This window comes from Centropristis striata, chromosome 23 (assembly GCF_030273125.1).
Source record: "Centropristis striata isolate RG_2023a ecotype Rhode Island chromosome 23, C.striata_1.0, whole genome shotgun sequence".
Taxonomy (NCBI): Eukaryota; Metazoa; Chordata; class Actinopteri; order Perciformes; family Serranidae; genus Centropristis; species Centropristis striata.
This window is the reverse complement of record NC_081539.1, coordinates 22,736,932-22,758,594: the sequence shown is the minus strand read 5'-3', so window position 1 is coordinate 22,758,594 and position 21,663 is coordinate 22,736,932. Positions and strand designations below refer to the sequence as shown.

The following is a 21,663-nucleotide window of genomic DNA, read 5'->3' as shown; positions in this document are numbered from 1 at the left end:
TGAGATTAGATATTTTACTTGTTTTGGAAAGTCTTGACAAGCCAAATTTTCTTGTTCCATTGGCAGATAATTTTGCTATTTTTAAGCAAATTATATATATATTATATATTTTTTTCTTGTTTTTATTAGGTGGCTTTTTGCAGTTTAACCTGCTGGTGAGTCATTACAAACAGATTAAGAGTTTGCACAAATGTCTTCTTTTTACACTCAAAGCTTGTATTGGTAAATAAAAGCAGAAAACCAGACACAAAGGTGCTAAATAAATAAATCCCGTGACACTAATTGATAGGTTACACTTCTCAAGTCTGATTTTTATTCTGTGGGAAACATTGGTCTCTTACACATCTAACTTGTTGGTGCAATATGACAGACAGCTACTCGGTACAGCAGTGCCTACTGTTAATAATATATCCATGTTTACGAGCAAAATAATAAACAATGTTAAAAAGATAAATATTAGTTTCAGTGTAAAGCACAGCACGCAGTTCTCTTGACTTGCAGCAGTAGAACTGTATTGCATCAGTCTCACATAAATATGCTGAACCCCACACTGGCTCTAGGCAGATACACACACTGTTATTTTGTTTTGTTTGTGAACAGCAGATACAGTGTCTATTCTGTCCTCGTGCAGCTCTGGGCTCAGAGCCGATCTAAGCAACTGGAGACAGAGAAAGTGCAATTTTTAAACAGCGGTGACATTAAACATCCAGGGCAACAAGGATACAGGACAGCTGTGTGTTTGTGTGCGAGAGCATGTGTGTGTGTGTGTGTGTGTGTGTGTGTGTGTGTGTGATATTAGGAGCACTGCTGAGGCTAGGTTACAGTTCATGGGGTTGTCAAGACAAAACAAGAGTGGAGTGACATTGAAGGACATGACACAGACAGGGAATGTGGCCAAACAGAGACGGCTGTTGACGTTGTTGACTGGAGCTCTTTCACAACACAAGCGATGACGTTCACTCTGGATTTTGCAGGCCACCGTAGGTACTGGCCTTCACATGGCTACTGAGGCGTCCAGCTCTTTAGGCCGGTTGCGGACCACGTGCTCCAGCTGTCCAGAGTCTGACACATCGTAGCTCGTCTTGTACTTGGCCAGGATCTTCATCAGAGGACGCAGCTTCAACCACCACTGCTCCTTCGGGATCCTGTGACTGCAGACACAGGAGCAGATCACTGTGGTTAGGACTATTTAACACTGATTCTGATGAGACAACAGTCTCTCTGTTTGAACAAACATCACTATGAAGTGTAGTGGTAGCAAATCATCTGATGTCAAAATCATGTCAGAGAAGAGATGAGAAGTTTTGTTTTGAAACAAAATTTTGAACTGAGCCATGTTGGTTTTGAAAAAGCTGACTCTTCAGAATGAAACAGATCACTAATGGTCACAAATCTAATATCTTCTTGCCCAGGGGTAGACAACCTGCGGCTCCGGACCCACATGTGGCTCTTTAGGCCATCTAAAATCAGGAGTGTTAATTCAACTCACAGGGAGTTAAATTTAACACTTTCTGAGTTTATATAGTTCTCACGGATTCTGAGTCAAAATTACACTTTGAATTGTGTTAATATTTTAACTCTTTAATAGTGTTAAATATTTGACACCCTTGGTGTTGTTTTAGTGCACTTTTAACTTGAAATTGTGTTATTCCTTTTCACTTTGAGTGTTAACTTTTAACATACATCATGTTTTTTTATGACACATTAAAGTGTAATTTTCAACACTAAAATCGGTAATTCCTTTTCACTGAGTGTTTTAACATACATCGTGTTACTTTGACACAAAGTGTATTTTTAACCCTAAAACCATGTTATTTCCTTTCACTAATGTGATAATTAACATTCATTGTTTTGTTTTACGATACATTTAAAGTGCATTCTGTCTTTAGCCGAACATACAAGTCACCAAATCTGAAAATCAACTCCAACTGAAGTGAATCTAACTCAGGTGTCAGGTGGTAACATGTAACAATTGTGGCAGAGCTTCTTGATCACTACAAGTGTTAAAACAACTCCAAAATCAACACCCACCGATCAAATGATCAACACTGAAAAAACAACACTACAGATTTTGCTGTATGCAGTGGCTCCCTGTGGCTGTGACAAATAAATCCATTTCCAAATCCAATTCATGCAACATGAACAATTATTTCTGTTTTCCCTATAAACGGTTTCAAAACGTCTACAGCCCGGCACCTTAACATCTACATTTTGTCAACTTCAAGTCTTGTTTTGAGTTTCTCTAGCTAGACTAGCTTTCCATTCCAGATCTCCTGAGATATTTCTTTGGTGTCTAGCCTCTCATTTGCACTTCAATCCTTGCTGCATTCTGGCAAAATCATATAAATAAGTGCTTATTATTACTTATTAATAATATTTGGTAGGCGAATTTTGACTTAGTAGGCTGTTAAATCTTGATTGTGAGGCTCAAAATAAGGTTTGTGGCTCGGTTCCGACATTATTTCTCCTTTTTTGTCCAACAATGGCTCTTTTTTAGTACAGGTTGCAGACCCCTGTTCTAACGAATAAGAAGCAGTGAAAAGATCAATTTCCATCTGGACCACATGGACATGTAATACAAGAATGACTTTAAATGCTCAAACTGGTATTTTGGATAATTCACGAATCAGCTCTAACATAAATAGAACTATATTTTGCATCATTCATTTTTATCTTCGTTTTGGCACCACAGCAGGATGGGTGAGCAGGTGTTAACCCTTTGAATCCCAAACCCTACCGGCAGGTTTTAAAAGCATGTCTTCTTTCAAAGAAATCGCCACAATTACACCATTTATCACAAACAGAAACTGGAAAAACAGATATTATTGAAGGATTTTAACTCTACAGCCCATGTGTGATTTAGTACAAGTAACCAAATCTAAGCTTAAAACTGTGATATTTAAATCAAAATCAGTTTTTTCTAAAGTTCTTATTTAAAATATTGCAAATATGATAACAATTGCACTAACCAGTTACTGTAACAAAATATTTAAAGTTCTGTGTTCCTGGCTCAACTGGCATGCTATGAATGACTCAGCTGAGATTAACAGTCACGTTAGAAAAATAAGAAGTAATATATTATTTTTAAAGCACGAAAGTTTAACCTTTTTTGCTTTGTGCACCACTGAGCAACTTTCATAGAAATGAATGGGGCACTGCCTCCAAAATTGTGTCCAGTTCTCTTTATACATCCATGATCTGCTCTCTCCCAATTTCACCATGCTGATACTTGCCATCTATATATAGTACAGTTGTGACTAGGGATGTCACAATTGCTCGTTTTCATGATTAATCACGGTATTAAGCGTAACGATTAGATAATCTTAACGTTTTGTAAATACCGCCCTGAAAAGATTATGCTGGAACCATGTTGGTACATCAGCGCAACTCACCCGGAACCAAAATAAAGTTACACAACAACCGCGTGGCACCACTTGTGTTGCTTTGTTATTGGTCCGTGCAGCTGCAGACGGAGGTGACAGGAGGTAAAGCATGAAGGGGAAGAGCTATTCCCTCCGAAAAAACGTGTCATATCATCCTCATCAAAGGTCCTCAGTCACTGAACATTTATCATTACCGCCTTTTGTTTCTGTATTGAGCAAAAAGCAGTATTCATTTAAAAATAAAATTAAAGGACCAAAACAATAGATACACATTTTTATCTGGCCACATAACATTAGACAAACAAATTATTAAAATTATTTTAATAGTTTAAACATTTAGTATGTATGACATTCCCCCTGGGATTAATATAATTTTTCTTGTAATTTTTGGTAACTTTACATTGTTGCTTTATGATTTTGTTATGAGAGCATCCAAAGAGGGAAATAAATAATAAGACCTATAAGGAGCGTTCATATGATTTAACTTTTTCACTAGTGTGAAATTAATTAATGCAAAAATAATTGTGATAATCGCAATATTGTGATTATTTCTCTGACAATAATCGTACCAAGAAAATCTGTAATCGCGACATCCCTAGTTGTGACGTCACAACCTTACAGTTGCCCTCAGACTCATTTAATGGCACAGTCTCTGAATGCAGGCAAGGGCATTTTCAACATGGATTGAGCATGTTACACTACAGTATTTATATAGCACCCAGAACCTGCTTTATAATCACAAAAGACATTGAATTAGGGGTGTGCCATATCATATCGTTCACGATAATAATTTTTATGAGTAAAAATATTGCATATCATGATATTGGCAACATTTCTACTTCTTGACGTAGTGGCGTAAGGGTTTCCATTAATGACCTAGACTGTGGCGGCTCCAGAGTCTCATGTGCTGCGCTAACGTCACATTTCAAGCTACTGAAAATTTATCTACACTATTCATAATGTGAAGATATTTTGCGTCGTGTTGCCGTTGCTCAGCAGACTGTCAAATAAGATGCCTTAAATAAAACATACTAGAACCCTTATTCCCCTTTACAATAATGAATTTAAATAGGCAGTGATTAAGATCATATGATGGAATAGTGGCATTAGAATGTGAGAGGCCACCAAATTTGGACTTTTATGAAAACAAATTCTGCAGGGGGCATGCCCCCAGACCCCGTAGATGGTTATTTCTAATTATTTGCTAATACTCAAGAGACAAAAGTAATTTTTTTCTATTTGACCACATTTTAGATGATTTACATTTTTTCTTTATTTATACAGACTAAAAAAAATCATATTTTCTATATATTTTTCAGTATTTTGTAATATCGTCAAGAATATCATTATCGCAAAAATACCCTGAAATATTGTGATATTGTTTTAGGGCCATATCGCCCACCCCTACATTGAATCACACTTTTTACAACGTGGGACCTTCAGCACATATCACAACCAAAATAAAATATGTGAAAATGCCAGCGAGTGTCCCCTTAAGTTCAAGTGGTAAATTACGTACACAAAGTCGGTCTCGTCCTTGAGTTGTACAACAGGCTGAAACACCAGAGCCCTACGGCGCATCCCCAGCAAACAGCAGGAGTCCTCAGTGTTAGCAAACACTCGGCCTGCAGGGAAACATGGCAGCAGTCAGAGGAGGAGACACGGGGAACGTACTTTAGCTGGCTGCAAACGTACAGGAGCATGGAGTAGACGTTTGGCAGTGGCTGTGACAGATTGTATAGTGGTGATGATGACTTGTGTTCTAGCTACTAGCTGTTCTTAAGAAAACGGTAACTAAAACAGATCTGTGTGGATCAACAGGAGGACTAGAACAGGGTGCAACTAAAAGTCTAAGCACAAAAGCAACTGAGGCAACATAAAGCATCATAGACAGACAAGAACATGGGGTCAAAGCAGGAAGATGTGTCCATTATTCTTTCAGCCCAGTCTTACAATTTCAGATGACTTGTGAACTGGTCATTGGGAAATTTGTGAGACTAAGGTATAGAAACAGACTGGTAGCAGCTCCAACCAGTCACAGCCGTGGCCCACATGTGCCTGTGTGGCTCTATAAATTGCAGAATAATGGAAAAGACAGACAGGGACATGGTGCTAAATATAAAGATGGAGATGGTCATGGAGCCAGCAAAAAAACAGATTTACCTTCATCTTATGTCATCCATATGTATGGGAAATAGACATAAAACACAAAAAGGAGTTTTAACTTGCAGTGTGCTTTTTAAACACACAAACTATTGTTCAGAAGTTTCACACATCACTGTTAGTGCTATCCATCTGTTAGTACATTCAAGTCAATTTCGCATTAATGCTGACGGATGTAAATGATTGATAAATAATTTCCTTTAAGAGGAGAAAAATACATCAACATGTCAGACAGTGACTCCATGACAGATCTGGGTAAAGGTCTGCTTGCTTCACAACTCTCACGCCTCTGTAGGGAGGGAGGATCTACCACCAGGGTCCTTCACTAACACTCAAGTGGAACCTTACCCTGTCTGAAGGTCTCCACCAGCTTCTTGGTGACCCACTGCATCGCCTTGGCTGAGATCTTGGTCCCAAAGTTCCGGTCAAACGGAGACGGTGCTCCTCCCTTGAAAAGAAACATTTAACACAATTTAATACACATATAACCATCTATACAATTTGCTTTGATGAGCCTAGCATATAACATAAGTGTAAACAGTGGAAAAATTGACCAAGGTCCTGCTGGGTACCAGGCTTCTGTTGCACTGCACAGAATGAAAGGGGCGGCATTTAGGATGGGTTAATGACAGTTTTGTCTGGTTTTCAACACTGTTGAAACATTTGGGATAATGTGAGTACACAACAAAATCTAAAACATAAGTCTAGCCATTTTTAATGCAGTTTAATGTTACATATTATGCTGTTAACAGTTTTTAATTGTGCCATGTTAAAATCCAATTTAAATTTCCTTTCTGCAGCCACAACCAAATTCCCCGATGTGGACCATCAGAGTTTTGTTTGATCCAGTTTTATCTTTCCTAATCTCAAAACACAAGTCAAAACCAACTCTCACCATTGGAAAAGATAGTCACTGCTGGCAAAAAAAAGGTATTCTGGGTCTTGGATATCAGGCACTCACTAAATATGACAAGGGCGAACCTGCTTTCACGGGCAGAGATTGGACTAATGTCTAAATATGGATGTTGAAGTAGTATGGCAGTATGGGAATGGATATGGGTATCCACAAACAACATCTCTGTCTGTAACAGGGTAAGAGAAACCCAATTTAGACTTCACTGTTTACAGATAACCCCCCAGTTTAGACACAAACTGGGTAACAGTAAGTCAGAACTGTGCACTAAGTGTAATGTCCAGGTGGGGAGTGTTATTCATTGTGTCTGGACTTGTAGATATATTGATAAATACTGGCAAGATGTAGAAAACCGACTACAACTAATTTATGACATTAAACCCAAAAAAACCCTGTTGTGTCTACTGTTCGGACTGGCAGACACACAACTTACACATTCCAAAAGACTTTTTCTCTATTCTTACTTTTTGTGCAAGGAAGAACATATTGCTGAAGTGGATAGACTGTAAACCCCCACAATAGCTGGATGGCATAAGTTATTTTGATATGTTACTCATGGAATACTTAGCATATAGGTCCAGATGTATGACTGATGCTTTCTATAGAATCTGGTCCCCATTCCTGACCTATATTGGTACCAGACTAACTGCCATTATGTTGAAGAGCCTGCTGGACCATAAGTGAGTTATCTCTATGTATCATAGTATATGATTTCTCTTTTTTTATTTATGTATGATATGGCCCACCCCTTGTGGTTCTTGTTGTTATGGTTGTTTTTGTCTAAGACAGCTGTTTGTTTGTTTTTGTGCCTGTCTATGCTGGTTTGTATAATGTATATTTGGCTACTCATAATGACATGCTGTGAAGGAGCAGAAACTGTATGGCTTTATTTTTTCAAACACATGACATAACCTTCCATTCATGTTTGTCCAGCCGATTGCTTAATATTTTTATTTATCTTTATTTTATTTTTGTTGTTGTTTTTGTTATATGAAAAAGTCAATAAAGATATTGAACACAAATAAATAAATAAAACAAATCCATGTAAAGTGGGGTTATGGATAATCGTAACACAGATATAGAAACTCTATAATCTCCATTAGCCTGGATGAAGTGCTACATTATAAAGGACTCCCCTCATTTAGTCAGTATGAAGTTGGAGCCAGTGTAATGTGCCCACTGTACCTGCTGCATGTGTCCCAGCACATTCTTCCTGGAGTCAAACACTCCCTTCCCTTCTTCAGAGTACAGCTGGTAAATAAAGTCTGTGGTGTAGTTTTCATTACTGTTCTCATTCCTACACACACACACACAACACACACACAAAACACACAACACACACACAAAACACACACACACACAAAACACAACCACACACACACACACAGTAAAAGAAAACAGTTTTATGTCAGTCTATATGTATTCATTATAACTTGCGTCTTCTGCTGCATCATCCATTTTTTCCCTCACTGAGTTTGTGTTATTGTGACATCAAGATGAGATCTGCACTTCAAAATGTCGGCTGTGAAACTGATGACATCAACACTGGATCTGTTTACTATACAAAGCAGCTTAAAATCAAATACTGAGGGCTGGATATACTGGATTATAAGCACTCAAAAAATTGCAGCAGCAGTACTACTATTATGTAACTGAATTTGTACTTATTTTGCCTATTACAGAATCATTGTGGGATGTCGCCTTGACTGTGAGTGTCTGGGCTGATGTCCTTCATGCAGTCATTACGTTACCTGAGGACCAGTCCTCTTTGAATGCTGGTCTTCATTTTCTCTGTCAAGTGCTCAACATTAGCCTGTTGGAATAAATAGTGAATGTGAGTGATGTTGACCAGCCGGTGGCCCTGTTCTGCAGAATTAAGCCTGAATGCTCTTGAGTGGATGAAGTGAGTAGAGACGGAATGCCTTGATGATGAGTTGAGGAATCAAAGAGGAGACACAAGCTGTATCCCAAAGTCAAGGAAGGTTCCTCAAACAGCTGACCCCCAATTTAACATGCATGTTGTCCGCAACCCCCGCTCACTGAACAGAATTTCACACGCACAGTTCAGATCATACAAACTCAGTTGATACAACAAATTTTGGACAAATAATGAAGCACAAAATGACCAGAAAAGACAAAATGACCAAAAAAGACACAAAATGACCAAAGAAAGACACAAAATGACCAAAAAAAGACACAAAATGACAAAAAGGACTAAAACACATTAACACATGAACACTTTAACACAGTGGAGACAGAGCTGACTTCCAAAATGATTTGGCGACCCCCAGAAATCATCTCGAGACCGCAATTGGGGTCGGGACCCCAAGGTTGAGAATAACTGCTCCAGAGGACAGAGTCCTCTGAGTCTTCTGCCCAAATTCCAAGGATGCATGTGTGTATCCTCCGTGCGCTCCGACTACCCATAATGCCTTGCGCACACCGGTCTATCGGGAGATTCAAAAGTGGCGAGTGAAGAAACAGCGACGCTGGCGGCGCAATATGCATTTAAATATTTTCAATTTACACTGAATGTTATCACATAACTTACAAAACTTGAGTTCAAAGTCAAGCAAATACGTATGCATATACAAATGCCTGAATATTTAGCTAAAAGATAATAAATGTGATCCCGATACATTGCCAGTTAAGTTAATTGATGCCGTCTCAGTCGCTAAAGTTATTGTTAATTAATTTGTATGCGTCAGATGATGATGTACTATGTGCAAAAAATATAATAAAACCTGATAATGTAATAACTTCCCGATAATGTAATAAAGTGCATTTCCCAATAATGTAATACACTTTTTTACCAATAATGTAATAAAGTATAAGATTAATGGGAGGTTATTACATAATCAGGTTCACCTTCATTTTGCAAGTCCTGATAATGTAATAATTCCACAATATTGTAATAATTTAACAGCAGACCACCCATTACTTGGGTTCAAGTGGTGATACTGTGTAGGCAACTCTAGCTCAAGAGCTCTAGCGCCACCAACAGGTCAAAGTTGAATGTTTATTAACCTTTGACCATTTGATTCATCCGTTTTTCACAAAAGAGGTATCCATGACACACGAATGCATTAAACAGCTTCTTGAAATCTAAAGGTGCTTGGTGTTATACTTTATTACATTATTGGTAAAAAGTGTATTACATTATTGGGAAATGCACTTTATTACATTATCAGGAAGTTATTACATTATCAGGTTTTATTACATTTTCAATGGACTCAAGTGCAGATTTTTATTACATTATCGGGGTTATTACATTATCAGGAATTTATTACATTATCAGGTTCTACAGGGACCGACAGTCCGCTATAATCCTTTATTGTTATTTATAAATAACTGTTTTTAAACTGCAGCGCTGAATTTAAGCAAGACGTCCAATTACGCAAAGGCGCACAGCTGCACACTCTGAAGGCTGTTCCATTTTTGCGTTACACCAGTGAAAGGAAGGACTCTGGCCTCGTCTCTGGAGGACCCGACTCTGAAGGAAGGAGCCTACCAAGGAAGGATCCTTGACTCTGGGATACAGCCGCAGACAATAGAAGAGTCAATGTGGAGGTGCATGGGTGACTAATAAACGATGAGTTACCTGCAGGTCTCTGATGTCAAATGGTTCCTCAAAGATGTAAGCAGCATCAGCTCCAGCAGCCAGGCCTCCTACACTGGCCAGGTAGCCACAGTATCCTCCCATTGTCTCAATGATGAACACACGTCTCTTGGTCCCGCTGGCCGACTGCTTGATGCGGTCACAAGTCTGACACATGCATACAAGCTTACAATTTTAGTATATATTCGGTGATTATTACAAGCCAAGCATTATGATACTGTATATGCCTGATACCTCCAGTTAAATGTCATTTTTATCACATCAAAGTGTCAGAGAATCAAACCAACAAGGTTAGAAGTGTGATGATTAGAGGTCATGTACTGTTAAAGTAAGACATTCCACATAGAAAAACAACAGCAAGACAGTAGTTTCAAGGCCAGCATGCTCATTTTTCAATCTGAGTCAACTTGCTAGGTTTAAACAACACAGGCAGATTCAGGCTAACATGTTGCTGTCACCAGTTACACTGCATAAGGATGAGAGAGCGCATGACATGGTAAACTTCAGATTTACAATTCAAATGTTAAAATGACTTAGTAAGAATAAGATTTAGAGAGGTAAGTATGACAGTAAAAAATTATTTTGATAGTCCAGTGCTGATAATCAGTTTGATGTCAGGTGGACAGTAAAATGTCCACAGAGTTTCAGATGCTGCAACAGTGTTAAAGGGGCATTCCACCGATTTCAGTATTACACGTCCATACAGTTGGGGGACTCACATGAGACAAATTAATAAGGGAATGGTCAAATTCAAGGCAGCAGAGGCCTGATAATTTGTAGTCTCTAGTATGGTTTAAGCTCCTGGAACATTACCTGCATTTCCTATTATGCAACTTTTCAGCTTATTGCTTATTGCCTTTAAATGCTGGAGTGCCCTTTAACATTTTACAGATATTGAGTGTTTAGGTTTAAGTTAATCTTATACCTGAGGTTAATGTAACAACTACAGTTTAGATTATATTAACCCTCTGAACCCCACAAGCTGTAAAAACAGAAATTATCATCGGATTTTCAAATTTCCAACAGTCCTTGAATTATTCATGTGGGACAAACAGTGAACAAAACTAATTTAATCTAAGCTTAAAACACTGATGTTTCATCAAAAACACTGTATTCTACAAAAAGTAAACCTCTGCTCCAACCAGATCCTGTTAAAAACACTCCATTATGTGCTCTTCAGTGGAGCTGAGAAGCCATGAAAGACTTGGCCGAGACCAGCAGTCATGTGGCAAAAATTCATTGAAACTTCACCTGACCTGCAGGCTGTTTACTTGGAGCGGGGGGAACAAGAGAGGTTGTAAGTGGTTAAACTGGAAATAGTTCAATATGTAAAGCAGGTGGAGTCCTCTTTGTTTTTCCAATATTGGTCACTTTTAAAAATGTGTATACAGATTACATATTTTTCCAAGTTTTAGAAAATCACTTATCAAATAAATCTAACTTGGATTTTCTCCTTTTTAATGATTTATGGCATTATAACTGTGTTACAGTGCACAAAAGCCATTTTCAATTCTCTTTATTTCTAGCCCTGATTGTGCTGTTTCTAAGAGGTCATATGGACTAAAGGACTTTTGGGATATATGTTGCAGTGAAAACAAGACCACAGTGTGTAAAATGTGACAGGAGCAAAAAAAGAAGCCCTATACTGCTTGGGTTTGAGAGGGTTAATGGATAAAGAAATCTATACACTTTACTGCACTTTATCTGCTTTTGGAGCCTGACAGTTTGAGTATAAGCACTGGACCGTTAACCATTAACTATTAATACATAATATTATGTGTCATTTTCATCCTCTCTGCATTAGCATCTTGAACAAAGCGGTCAATGTTATGGTGGCGGCGGTTCGACTGCCTTACCTCCACAATGGCATTGAGGGCCGTGTCTGCCCCGATACTTAGATCTGTGCCCGGTACATTGTTACTTATGGTGGCAGGCAGCATACACATCGGGATGCAAAACTCCTCAAAGGTAGCGCGAGCCTCATACAGCTGCAGCAGACTCTCAAAGGCCTGAAGCGGCAGTATATGAAAATGCGTTAGAGCCACAGAGGGACGGCCGCTGAGAGAGAGAGGTGAATCTCTCTCAGTTTTGCTGGAGTGTTTCCTGCCATTCCGGCTCTTTCCGTGTGATAGGGGCAATGGCTTCCCTTTGGCAGAAAGGACGGGAGGAGACAAGTGTGAATAAAGAGATGGAGAAGGAAGTGAAGAAGGGAAAATAAAGAGAATGGAAGGAGAAAAGGACACTGAAAGAGTGGCAGAGTAGAGCCACAAAAGACAGGAGAACACAAAATATAGAAGGAAGGTGATGGACAGAAAGAACAGAGGGAGTAAAAAAAAGGAGAGAAACGAAAAGATGGGACAGAGGTCTGTGTGTTTGTGAGCCTCAGCAGCTCAATGCAGTGACACTGCATAGGACAACCATAAGACGGCCGTATCTGCTGTGGAAGGTTATATACAGGCAAGACAAGCACCGATCGAGTCTGCATACACGGGAGGAGTACGGAGAAGATGGTGGTAAAGATGCAGGCACTGAAATGTTATTCTGTTTAGATTTAGTCTAGTTCTTTAGTCCTACACAGGACTTAGTTAATGTTCATTTGAGTTTAATGATGCTTAAAACTAAACAAGAATGACGTATTGTTTTGTTTTTTTATATTCTTTACATGAAGAATGTTAAATGTATGTTCCGTTACTGAATAAAGTTACTGTAGGAGCTTTATTATCAATTTTAAGCAGACTCATACAATATAGTGCATGTTAAATGTTAATTACAAGGTGGAGATGTCACAAAAACCGATAATGGGATTTCACTGGAATTGTTTTCGACTACTATATCTTTGGTAGGGCTGCACATTTAACATCAAATTTTAATCGTGATCGCGTTTTTGCCACCACGATTAAATTAACCTGATCATCTTTGATATTTCCATTTTAAAATGCGTCTCTCCTACATATCTAATCAATCACTTTCTACATCAGTAGTCCACCAACCACCAGGGGGCAGGGCCGTTTTTCTCCCCTGAAAAAAGCCTGGTTGCTGATTGGATAGAACGCTCAGCAGGATGTGACATAGAAGCAGTGTTGCCAACTTAGCAACTTTGTTCGATTTTTCAGACCCCCTTAGCGACTATTTTTCAAAAAAGCGACAAATCCAACTTTTTCTGGTGTTATTGGAGACTTCTTATTCTTGTGCAGAGTTAAGAAGAGTAAGAACGAGTTGAAGCGGCCCAGTCCTCCTGCAGCAGTCTCTCCCAGCTGCAGAGCCGGAAGGGAAGTTAACCCCTTAGCGTCCAGTCTGCAAATTGCTAATAGGCTAACAGTTAGCTCTGTAGCAGTACAGTGTGTATGTGCTGCTGCTGCAGGAGGTGTTCACTTAGCGATCTCTATTTGTTTACAACAAGCACCAGACACTCTGTACACACACTAAAAACTGTTCCTATTGTTTGTTTAAAAGTAGTGCAATAAAAATATGGATGTTTTCCCTAACATGATGAATAATCGTGATTAATTATCGTGACTACATTATTGATAAAAATAATCGTGATTATCATTTTGGCCATAATCGTGCAGCCCTAATATTTGGCATTGTGACATCCCTACTTCAAGGAGTTAGTCTCTAGACTATGTATGTGTGAGATAAACTAGACAACATCAGTCCTGCATGCTGTTAACCACTCATCTTGATGTTAGTGATGTGGGAGGACTCAAACACACAGACAGGGAGGAGGGCAGGCAGAGCAAACATGGCAGTCACGGCACTCGTGCACCTCACAGCATGCCTCCATGTTTTCACTCTCTTACTCACCTGGTAGGGAAGGCATTTACCTTTACCAGCCCTGCTCAATTTGTCTCCCTTGCTAATGTTTTAGTCACATTTTATTCCAGATGTGGCAAACAGATGCCATGTACATAAAATTTCCTCCAAATGACAGGCTGGAAAATTCATTGAGTGACTGGTAGAATGACTGAGTGAGCCATTTGTCCCTTCTTCAAACATGATTTGCAAGTTACTGCCTAAGTGTGTTGGTGAGATCAACTATTCTGCTTGGCAGCCCCATCACTTACAGTAGTGATGGCGTTCAGAGCCGTGTCAGCGCCAATGCTGAGGTCTGAGCCCGGCACATTGTTGGAGACAGTGGCTGGGACCATGACCATGGGCACACAGAACTCGTCATATTTCCCACGCGCCGTTAACAATTCCAGCAGTGACAGGAAGGCCTGCAGGGCAGAGCCAAGGGCTTTAGTGTCTGTTAGGGTGGAGCTTTGGTAGGTTGCTTTGGGTGAGAGGTGTTACTTGCCACAAGGAAGGAAGAGACAAAAAGTGTAGTGGTGCCAAGGGGAGGAGCCAGGTCTATCACAACGGACAGCAGCGAAACAGACAGATACCACTCCACACACATCATCCCTGTCACAAACACTCCATCACATCCATACGTACACATAAAACTCATTTACTTGCATTTATCACAGGAAAATGAAGCTGGTGAGCATCTATACAGGAGTGCGTGAAATGGCTGGAATAAAAGCAGGAGCTCTCTGTTTCCAATTAAAACCAAATCATATTATTATTATATTTCAGTTACAGTGTTGCTTTACTTCTCATTTTTAATAGTTCTCACATCAAGAGAGAATTAAATTCTCAAATGATGGCTCAAATTAAGAACCCTACTTTCTCTGTAGTAGTAAGGGCTGTACCAGATGAATGAACCTTTGTTGTCACCCTTAAACAAAAACCTGAAAAATCCTCAATTTGAATAAAAATGTATCAGATTACATAAGTTAGACCCATTAAAACATTGTATGTTTTCCTGTGAAAATGTTTTTAAAAGGCTAATAAATATGGGTTGAAGTACAGCCCTACCAATAATATACTTAATCAAGGTACTGAAAATCAGCAATGAACTAACTCAATGCTAGAATCCATGCTGTTCTTGGTTTTGACAGAGAAATTACTTGCATGGTAATGTAAGGAGCCATATGGTGTTGTGCCGACATAAAATGGGAAAGAGACTGATGGAAATGATCCACATTGCAGTGTTCACTGTCACATATAAACATCTGACAATATAATTAGCAATGCTTCAACAGCCAGTTTGTCGATTTTAACGTACGAGCATTGTCATAATGTTGTTGAATATGCAACATAGCACTAGCACTACTGTCGTGAATTTTCAAACGAGCTAAATAGCTTGTGATAAGTAGAAATGGGAATGTAGCTTCATTAGGAAAATTAGCTAGCAGGGACAAAAAAAGCTTGAAATGTACCTCAAATCCACCGACAATTAGCAGTGCATTAATGTTGTGCTTTCGCATCTGCTCAGCAATTTTGTCAACGTGCTTTGCAGGAAGTGTTCTGAAGGAAGGGAAAGAACAAATATGTTATTTATTTTTGAAATATATTGTGACAGTTTGAATGCATGTAAAACATTGTGATCATTGTGAATGTGATCCCTAGTGTGTTTTTACAATACTCTTCAAAAAGTATAACTATATTATTACTATTATTTATTTATTATTATTATTATTAACCTTATTATTACTACTGTCATTAATAATGATGTTGATTATATATATATATTCATTCTTTTTTTCTCTCTCTCTCTCTTTCCTTTTTTGCATCGGCAATGGTGAGAGTTTGGTGGGTAGGGGTTTTTAGGGAAAAATACCACCTTTTTGCATTGTATTTGTATGTGTCATAATATTTTAATTTGAAGGAGCATACCGAATAAAAAAATAAAATACATCATAATATGTATTTTTTAAACTTTATGTATCTTAATTTTAATGCTGAACTGTTGCCGTCCAATCACAGTTAACAGATCAAGACTTTACCTTTTGGTTCCCAACAGAGATCCACCTTGTCCTGTCCATCCTCCGACATCAGCCCATTTAATCTCCTTAATCTGAGAGGAAGACAACAGCAACACATGATTTCTTACTCCATCATGCTTCAAATGAATCCTTCCTTAAGAATTTAAATGCATGAGTTTTGGAGATTATGTGGAGCTTTTAAAGCTGATCAGTTTCATGTGTTCTGGAGTTGTCCCTCCAATCGCAGCTACTGGCAGGAGCTTAACAAATGTATGGATAAAATACTGAGGATAGACCTTCCACCTACTTTTGAGGTTTTATATTTGGGGAAATCAGACATAGATTTTACAAGATTGGGAGATAAACACATGTATAAAATAATGTTGATTGCAAGCAAAAAAACAATTACCAGAAAGTGGATGAAGAAGGAGGAACCTAAGATTGAGGACTGGGTTGAGGTTAAACATAATATTTATGTGATGGAAAAGTTAACTTTCTCCATGAGACTGGAAGAGGACAGATTTAAAAGAATATGAAAAAATTGGGTAGTGTACATAAAACCAATTAGGTCATCATTAGAAGGAAAAGTACCTTGGTTCATAGCTACAGAAGTTAAAAAGTTCAGTTTTTTTAAATTATTATTTTTTTATTATAATTATTTCTAATTTGATTTATTGTTTTTTGTTTTGTTTTTTTCTATTATGAATATTATTTTTGATTTCTCTATTTTTGCTACACTGGAACAAATTGCTGTTTAATTAGTAATTTAAATGTATTTTTTTGGGCTTTTTCATGCCATAGGATAGCTGAAGATAGACAGGAAGCAGGGGGCAGAGAGAGGGGAATGACATGCAGTAAACGGCCGTCCGATGCGGGACTCGAACCGGGGCCAGCTGCAGTGAGGACTGTAGCCTCTACACATGGGGCGCCTGCGTAACCCACTACGCTACCGACCACCCCCGAAATGTAAAGTAATTTTATATCTGATCCGAGATGAAAGATATAGGAAAGATGTCAAGTGTAATCTGAAGATGCATTGTTGGAGGGGTTCGATTTATGTATACCAGATGTATGCAAAATGTTTGTTAAAAAGTAAAAAAAATAATAATAATAATTTCACCCATTTATGCCGGGAAAGCATTATCGCATTTCTACCATTAAAATTGGGAGCGCTGTTGCGTTATTCTACCATTAAAACCAGGAAAGCGGATACGTCGTTTTGTAGTATTTGTATTTTTTTTCCACCTATTTTCGGTCTCTTGGCCAATGAAATGCATCAGAAGACATGCGGGAGTGTCGCAATGTAACATTGGAATTTTCCAGAACAGCACCTGCAATTTTATTGCTGATCCGGACTTTGAACCCTCGGAACCAATCGACCGGGATTTATGGATGAGGAATATGTTTTTAGACAACATATTTTCACCGAAGAACAGACAGATTTGTGGCCATCTGGAGATAAAAACAATAATTAGAAAATGTCCTCTGGGGAAATTTTGAAAGGGCCACGGGGGCTACTGCCGGTGTGTGTACACTATGATGAGATTCTTCAGAGATTTCAAACTATGCCCTTTAACCTCAAAATGTGTGTGTGTGTGTAATTAAAATCACATAAAGTTACTGTGTGTATGTCTATGTGTGAGGAGTGTGCATGCTTAGGCGCATGTGTGTGTGTGTGTGTATATCTGTAACTGTAATCAGATCAAAGATCAAAGGCAATCAGATCAAAGCAATCAACAGAATTAACTGACACCTGCTAATGTCCCGGAACATTGACAGGTGGAATTTCTGGCCTCGAACAGAAAGCATTTTTTTTTTTTTTTTTTACGATTTTTTTTGGGCATTTTGTAGCTTTATTGATAGGAGAGATATTGAGAGTGAAAGGGGGAGACAGAGGGGAAGACATGCGGGAAAGGGCTCCGAGCCGGATTCGAACCCGGGCCGCCCGCTTACGAGGACTGGGCCTCTGTGGTATGCGCTCTACCAGGTGTGCCACCGGGAACACAATTTGACAATTCATTCTCTCCCTCTACACTCTGGCGATGATGTCACACACTGTGACACAAACATTCCGTGCAATACACATCCATTATAATCTCAGAATTTCTCCAAAAATAATCATGGTCATTGAACAGGGATTGATAAAAAACTATATGACCTATCGAAACGTGGATTAATACACCAATACACAAGACTTGTGTCTACTGTTTAAAGTTTAAATGGAGTCTCTAGGTGAAATTAGAAGTAGACGTTTAAAAATCTCCAATCATTGTTCTTTTTCGCTCATTTTTTGTCAGCCGTCCCATTCATTTCAATGCAAAATTTTGGGCAGATTTTTCAAAATTCGTATTCTGTAGAGAAAAGTAATAGCCCACCGATCCCGATCAAACCGCACGTTTTGATATATGATTTGTCCTGCAACTCTTCAAGTTGTTCAACAGTAGTGCTAGGTGCGATTGCCCCAAGGCCAATTGATTGTGATGATGATATAAGAAATCATGACTGTTTATGTCTTATATTACTTCATGCGTCATTGAGTACCCTGAGAAGTGCAATATAGATAAAATGTATTATTTTTATTTATTATTATTATTATTATTATTATTATTATTATTATTATTATGATTATTATGATTATTATTATTAATTTTATTATTATTTTTATTTTCTTCTTCTTCCAATGGTCATATCATGTTTGCATCTTGCTGATGGGCATGTATTAGTATTATGCATAGGATTTTTATTCAGTCAAATGTAACATTTGCTGAGTTGACTTTTTTAAAAACTTTATTAAAGGGTTTGGACAAATAAACTCAACTTCCCATGAAAGCCACGGGTATAAGCTCTCAAATACTTTTTGAATATCATTTCTATCTGCTACAGAGGCTGACAAATCTTCTGTTGAATTTCAAGAAAAACTTCAGGTTTTAGGGGGTTCTTTCAAAATCGCCCAGAGGTTTTCCAGGCATTTTTTCCAGCCGTTTTAGGCCTAAATGGGTTAAATGCATGAAACCCAAGCCAAGATTGTTTCTGTATTGCTGTTGGTCCATTCACCACACCTTATGACACCCATGACCTCCTGTGTAAGCTGTTAGCTACAGCTCTCTATTATCTGACACATGCTCCTGTGGTCTAACTGCAGATTGTTAGAAGACTTAGAAGGAGCTACATTCTCTTAAATATAACAGAGTAACTGGAGCAGTGAAAACACAGAGGTGTGTAGCAGAGAGTTCCAGTGCACTGAAGTATAGAAATCCATTACTCCCGCTGGTCTAATCCTTTTAGGGTCAGTTGGCGCAGCCTGACATCAGCTGGCCAGGGCACACACGGGATGTTTAACTAACCGGTGATATTGGGAGACATTTTGATGAAGATAAATGATCAGATCTTTTGTTAAGTGTTCTCTGAATTAGCCAAATATGGACTGTGGGATTTAACGTTTTTCAATGGGAATAGGTCAAAGGAGTGTAAATAAGGAGTGTAAAACCAGTTCGACAAGTCATGGAGCAGGAAATATGAGGGTCTGGAATTACAGCACAGTAGTTTTCACACAGAACAGGTTTCCCTTAGAGACTTAGATATCTACTGCCTGCTTTTAGCTTTCATTGAAAGCTTTTTTCCATGGTTAGATAAGGTGAGAATCATTCCACTCTGCAGTTGCAGTCTTTATGTTGCCCTCTATTGGTTTTTATTATGTTAGTGCATCAGCGTTGACATGAAAACATGAAAGTGGTACACATGATATTTTATTAAACTGTTAGGATATTTAATGAAATTAATTCATAAAATAATCTACCCCTAAGTGTAATTACTTTCCGAGAAGATTTTCAATTTGTGAGTGAGACTGCAATAGTACAGGACATGCATCAGTGATATATTACCCACCTGTCCTTTGTAGAATCCCTCGAACCCATCACTAACAGCAAACATCTTGTGCCCCTCGGAGATGCCCACCCTAACGGCTGAACGGACGGCAGCATTCATGCCCGCTGCAGGAGCACCAACATTCAACACTGCCACGTTGAAGTTGCTCTGAGGGCAAAAACACATTGAAAAAAGACGTCTGATGTGACTGTTAAATCATCATGGTAAATATATATAATCTGGCTGCTCCTCCGTTAAAGGAGTTTATATCACTACGCCCAGATAACAGGAGAACAACTAGGACGACCAGTAGAGGTCACTGTGCAGTACAGCGCAGATGCACTGAATTTGGCAGATCAGCTTTTTCTATAAGAGCCACTAATTATTGGAACTCAGTACCAAATGAGATCAGAGACATCAGCACATTCGTTGGTTTTAAATCTAAAATAAAATCATGGCTTAAATCCACTCACCAACTATAAACTAAAACATTACCTCACTATTTTGCAATCTCTTAAGTGTTGTATTTTAACATTGTTTTGTGCTGTGTCTTAATACTGTGACTTTACTTTACTTTTATTATTGCTGTTGTCCTGCGTTGTATTGTGTTTTAAGAGTGTGAAACTTTGTTGTTGCTGTTTGAAAGGCTTGTTTGTTTGTGTTAGATTTATGTTACTTGTTCCTGCCCAGGGACTACAGATGACATTTAGCTAGTAGCTAATTCTGGTACGGCTGAGAGTCATGCACTGTTAAATAAACGAATAAATAAATAAATAAATATAGAGAGTATGTTGTTGGACAGTTGATCTAGCTTTGCAGAGGGAATCAATAAATGGTAGTTACACGCTGGGCCTACAGGGGTCATTATCACAGATTCTACACTTCACTGATATTCAGTCTGAGATGCCTCCTTTGGAGGTGCAGCAGCAGGCTGCCGCTGCTCCTGGCAGGGTTGAGCAAGTCATCTCTTAGCGGGGAGCCAGGTGTCATCTGATATCCCTCCCTGACAGACCAACACTGAGCCACCTGGGCCTCATGTCATGCATTTCACTACAACTACACTGCAAAAACTGAAATCTACGTAAGATGAAATATCTTAGATCAAGGGGATATATGTTTATTTTTTGTCTGATAAGATTGTTCTTCTTAGTAAGCAGTTTTTATTTTAGACTGTTTCACTTGTTGGATATAAAGATTCCACGGCTTTTGAAAAATGCACTTGTTATTACTTAGAATACACTAATTCTTAATTAAGTCTTGACAAGCCAAATTTTCTTGTTCCATTGGCAGATAATTTTACTATTTTTAAGCAAAATACAACAAATTGTTGTACTTTTTTCTTGTTTTTAAAGAGGTAACTTTTTGCATTGTATAGGCCACACAGCAAGTGGGCAAAGACAATTTATCATGAACTGGTCGCCAAAATTACAAGTCACCTTATTTTCCACTTAACAGCAGGAAGCAAGTGACATCATACCTGATGGATGTCAGCATAACTGGCATGCTTTCATGCGCCTGATTTCAAAGAAATAGTCACATTACTATATTTGGCGTGAACCACACATTTACAGGAATACTTTACTCTGCCTTGTTTTGCCAAGAATGACACTGGAAATAGCAGCAGTACAGTACATCATAACTGCAAGAGCTGTGTCATTTGTAGGCAGATCTTTGGACAGTGTTATAAAAAATTAAGTGGCTCAGGGAGGCCGATACAACTGTCTAAAAACAACCTGCACTCCAGCATGGCTGGTAATTATATTGTATGTGTGGGAAAAGCTACTCATTCTTAGTGTGTCTCTGCAGTGTTTCCCAATACAGACACTTCTGTAGTCCATCTGTGTTCTCCACATAATACAGCCTACCCCAGAGAACCAACTCTTTACCACAATTTAGTTTGATTTATTCTGA

General features: G+C 38.5%; 1 protein-coding gene across 5 annotated transcripts in view; it reads right to left on the bottom strand.

Moving 5' to 3' along the window:
• Positions 1 to 286: 286 nt before the first annotated feature.
• pfkpa (phosphofructokinase, platelet a) overlaps positions 287 to 21,663 on the bottom strand; it is a 37,334-nt gene continuing 15,957 nt past the window's right edge. For 2 of the 5 annotated variants that reach the window (XM_059326884.1, XM_059326885.1), the window contains exons 13-22: positions 19,774 to 19,920; positions 15,910 to 15,980; positions 15,343 to 15,430; positions 14,143 to 14,295; positions 10,061 to 10,225; positions 8,211 to 8,272; positions 7,645 to 7,756; positions 5,895 to 5,994; positions 4,903 to 5,008; positions 287 to 1,151 (exon numbers count right to left, since the gene is read on the bottom strand). In XM_059326884.1, coding sequence (XP_059182867.1) covers positions 995 to 1,151; positions 4,903 to 5,008; positions 5,895 to 5,994; positions 7,645 to 7,756; positions 8,211 to 8,272; positions 10,061 to 10,225; positions 14,143 to 14,295; positions 15,343 to 15,430; positions 15,910 to 15,980; positions 19,774 to 19,920 — 1,161 coding nt within the window. In that variant the 3' untranslated portion in view covers positions 287 to 994. Of the gene's footprint in view, positions 1,152 to 4,902; positions 5,009 to 5,894; positions 5,995 to 7,644; positions 7,757 to 8,210; positions 8,273 to 10,060; positions 10,226 to 11,934; positions 12,088 to 14,142; positions 14,296 to 15,342; positions 15,431 to 15,909; positions 15,981 to 19,773; positions 19,921 to 21,663 lie in introns of all 5 variants that reach the window. The other 3 variants (XM_059326883.1, XM_059326886.1, XM_059326887.1) reach the window with 2 other exon arrangements.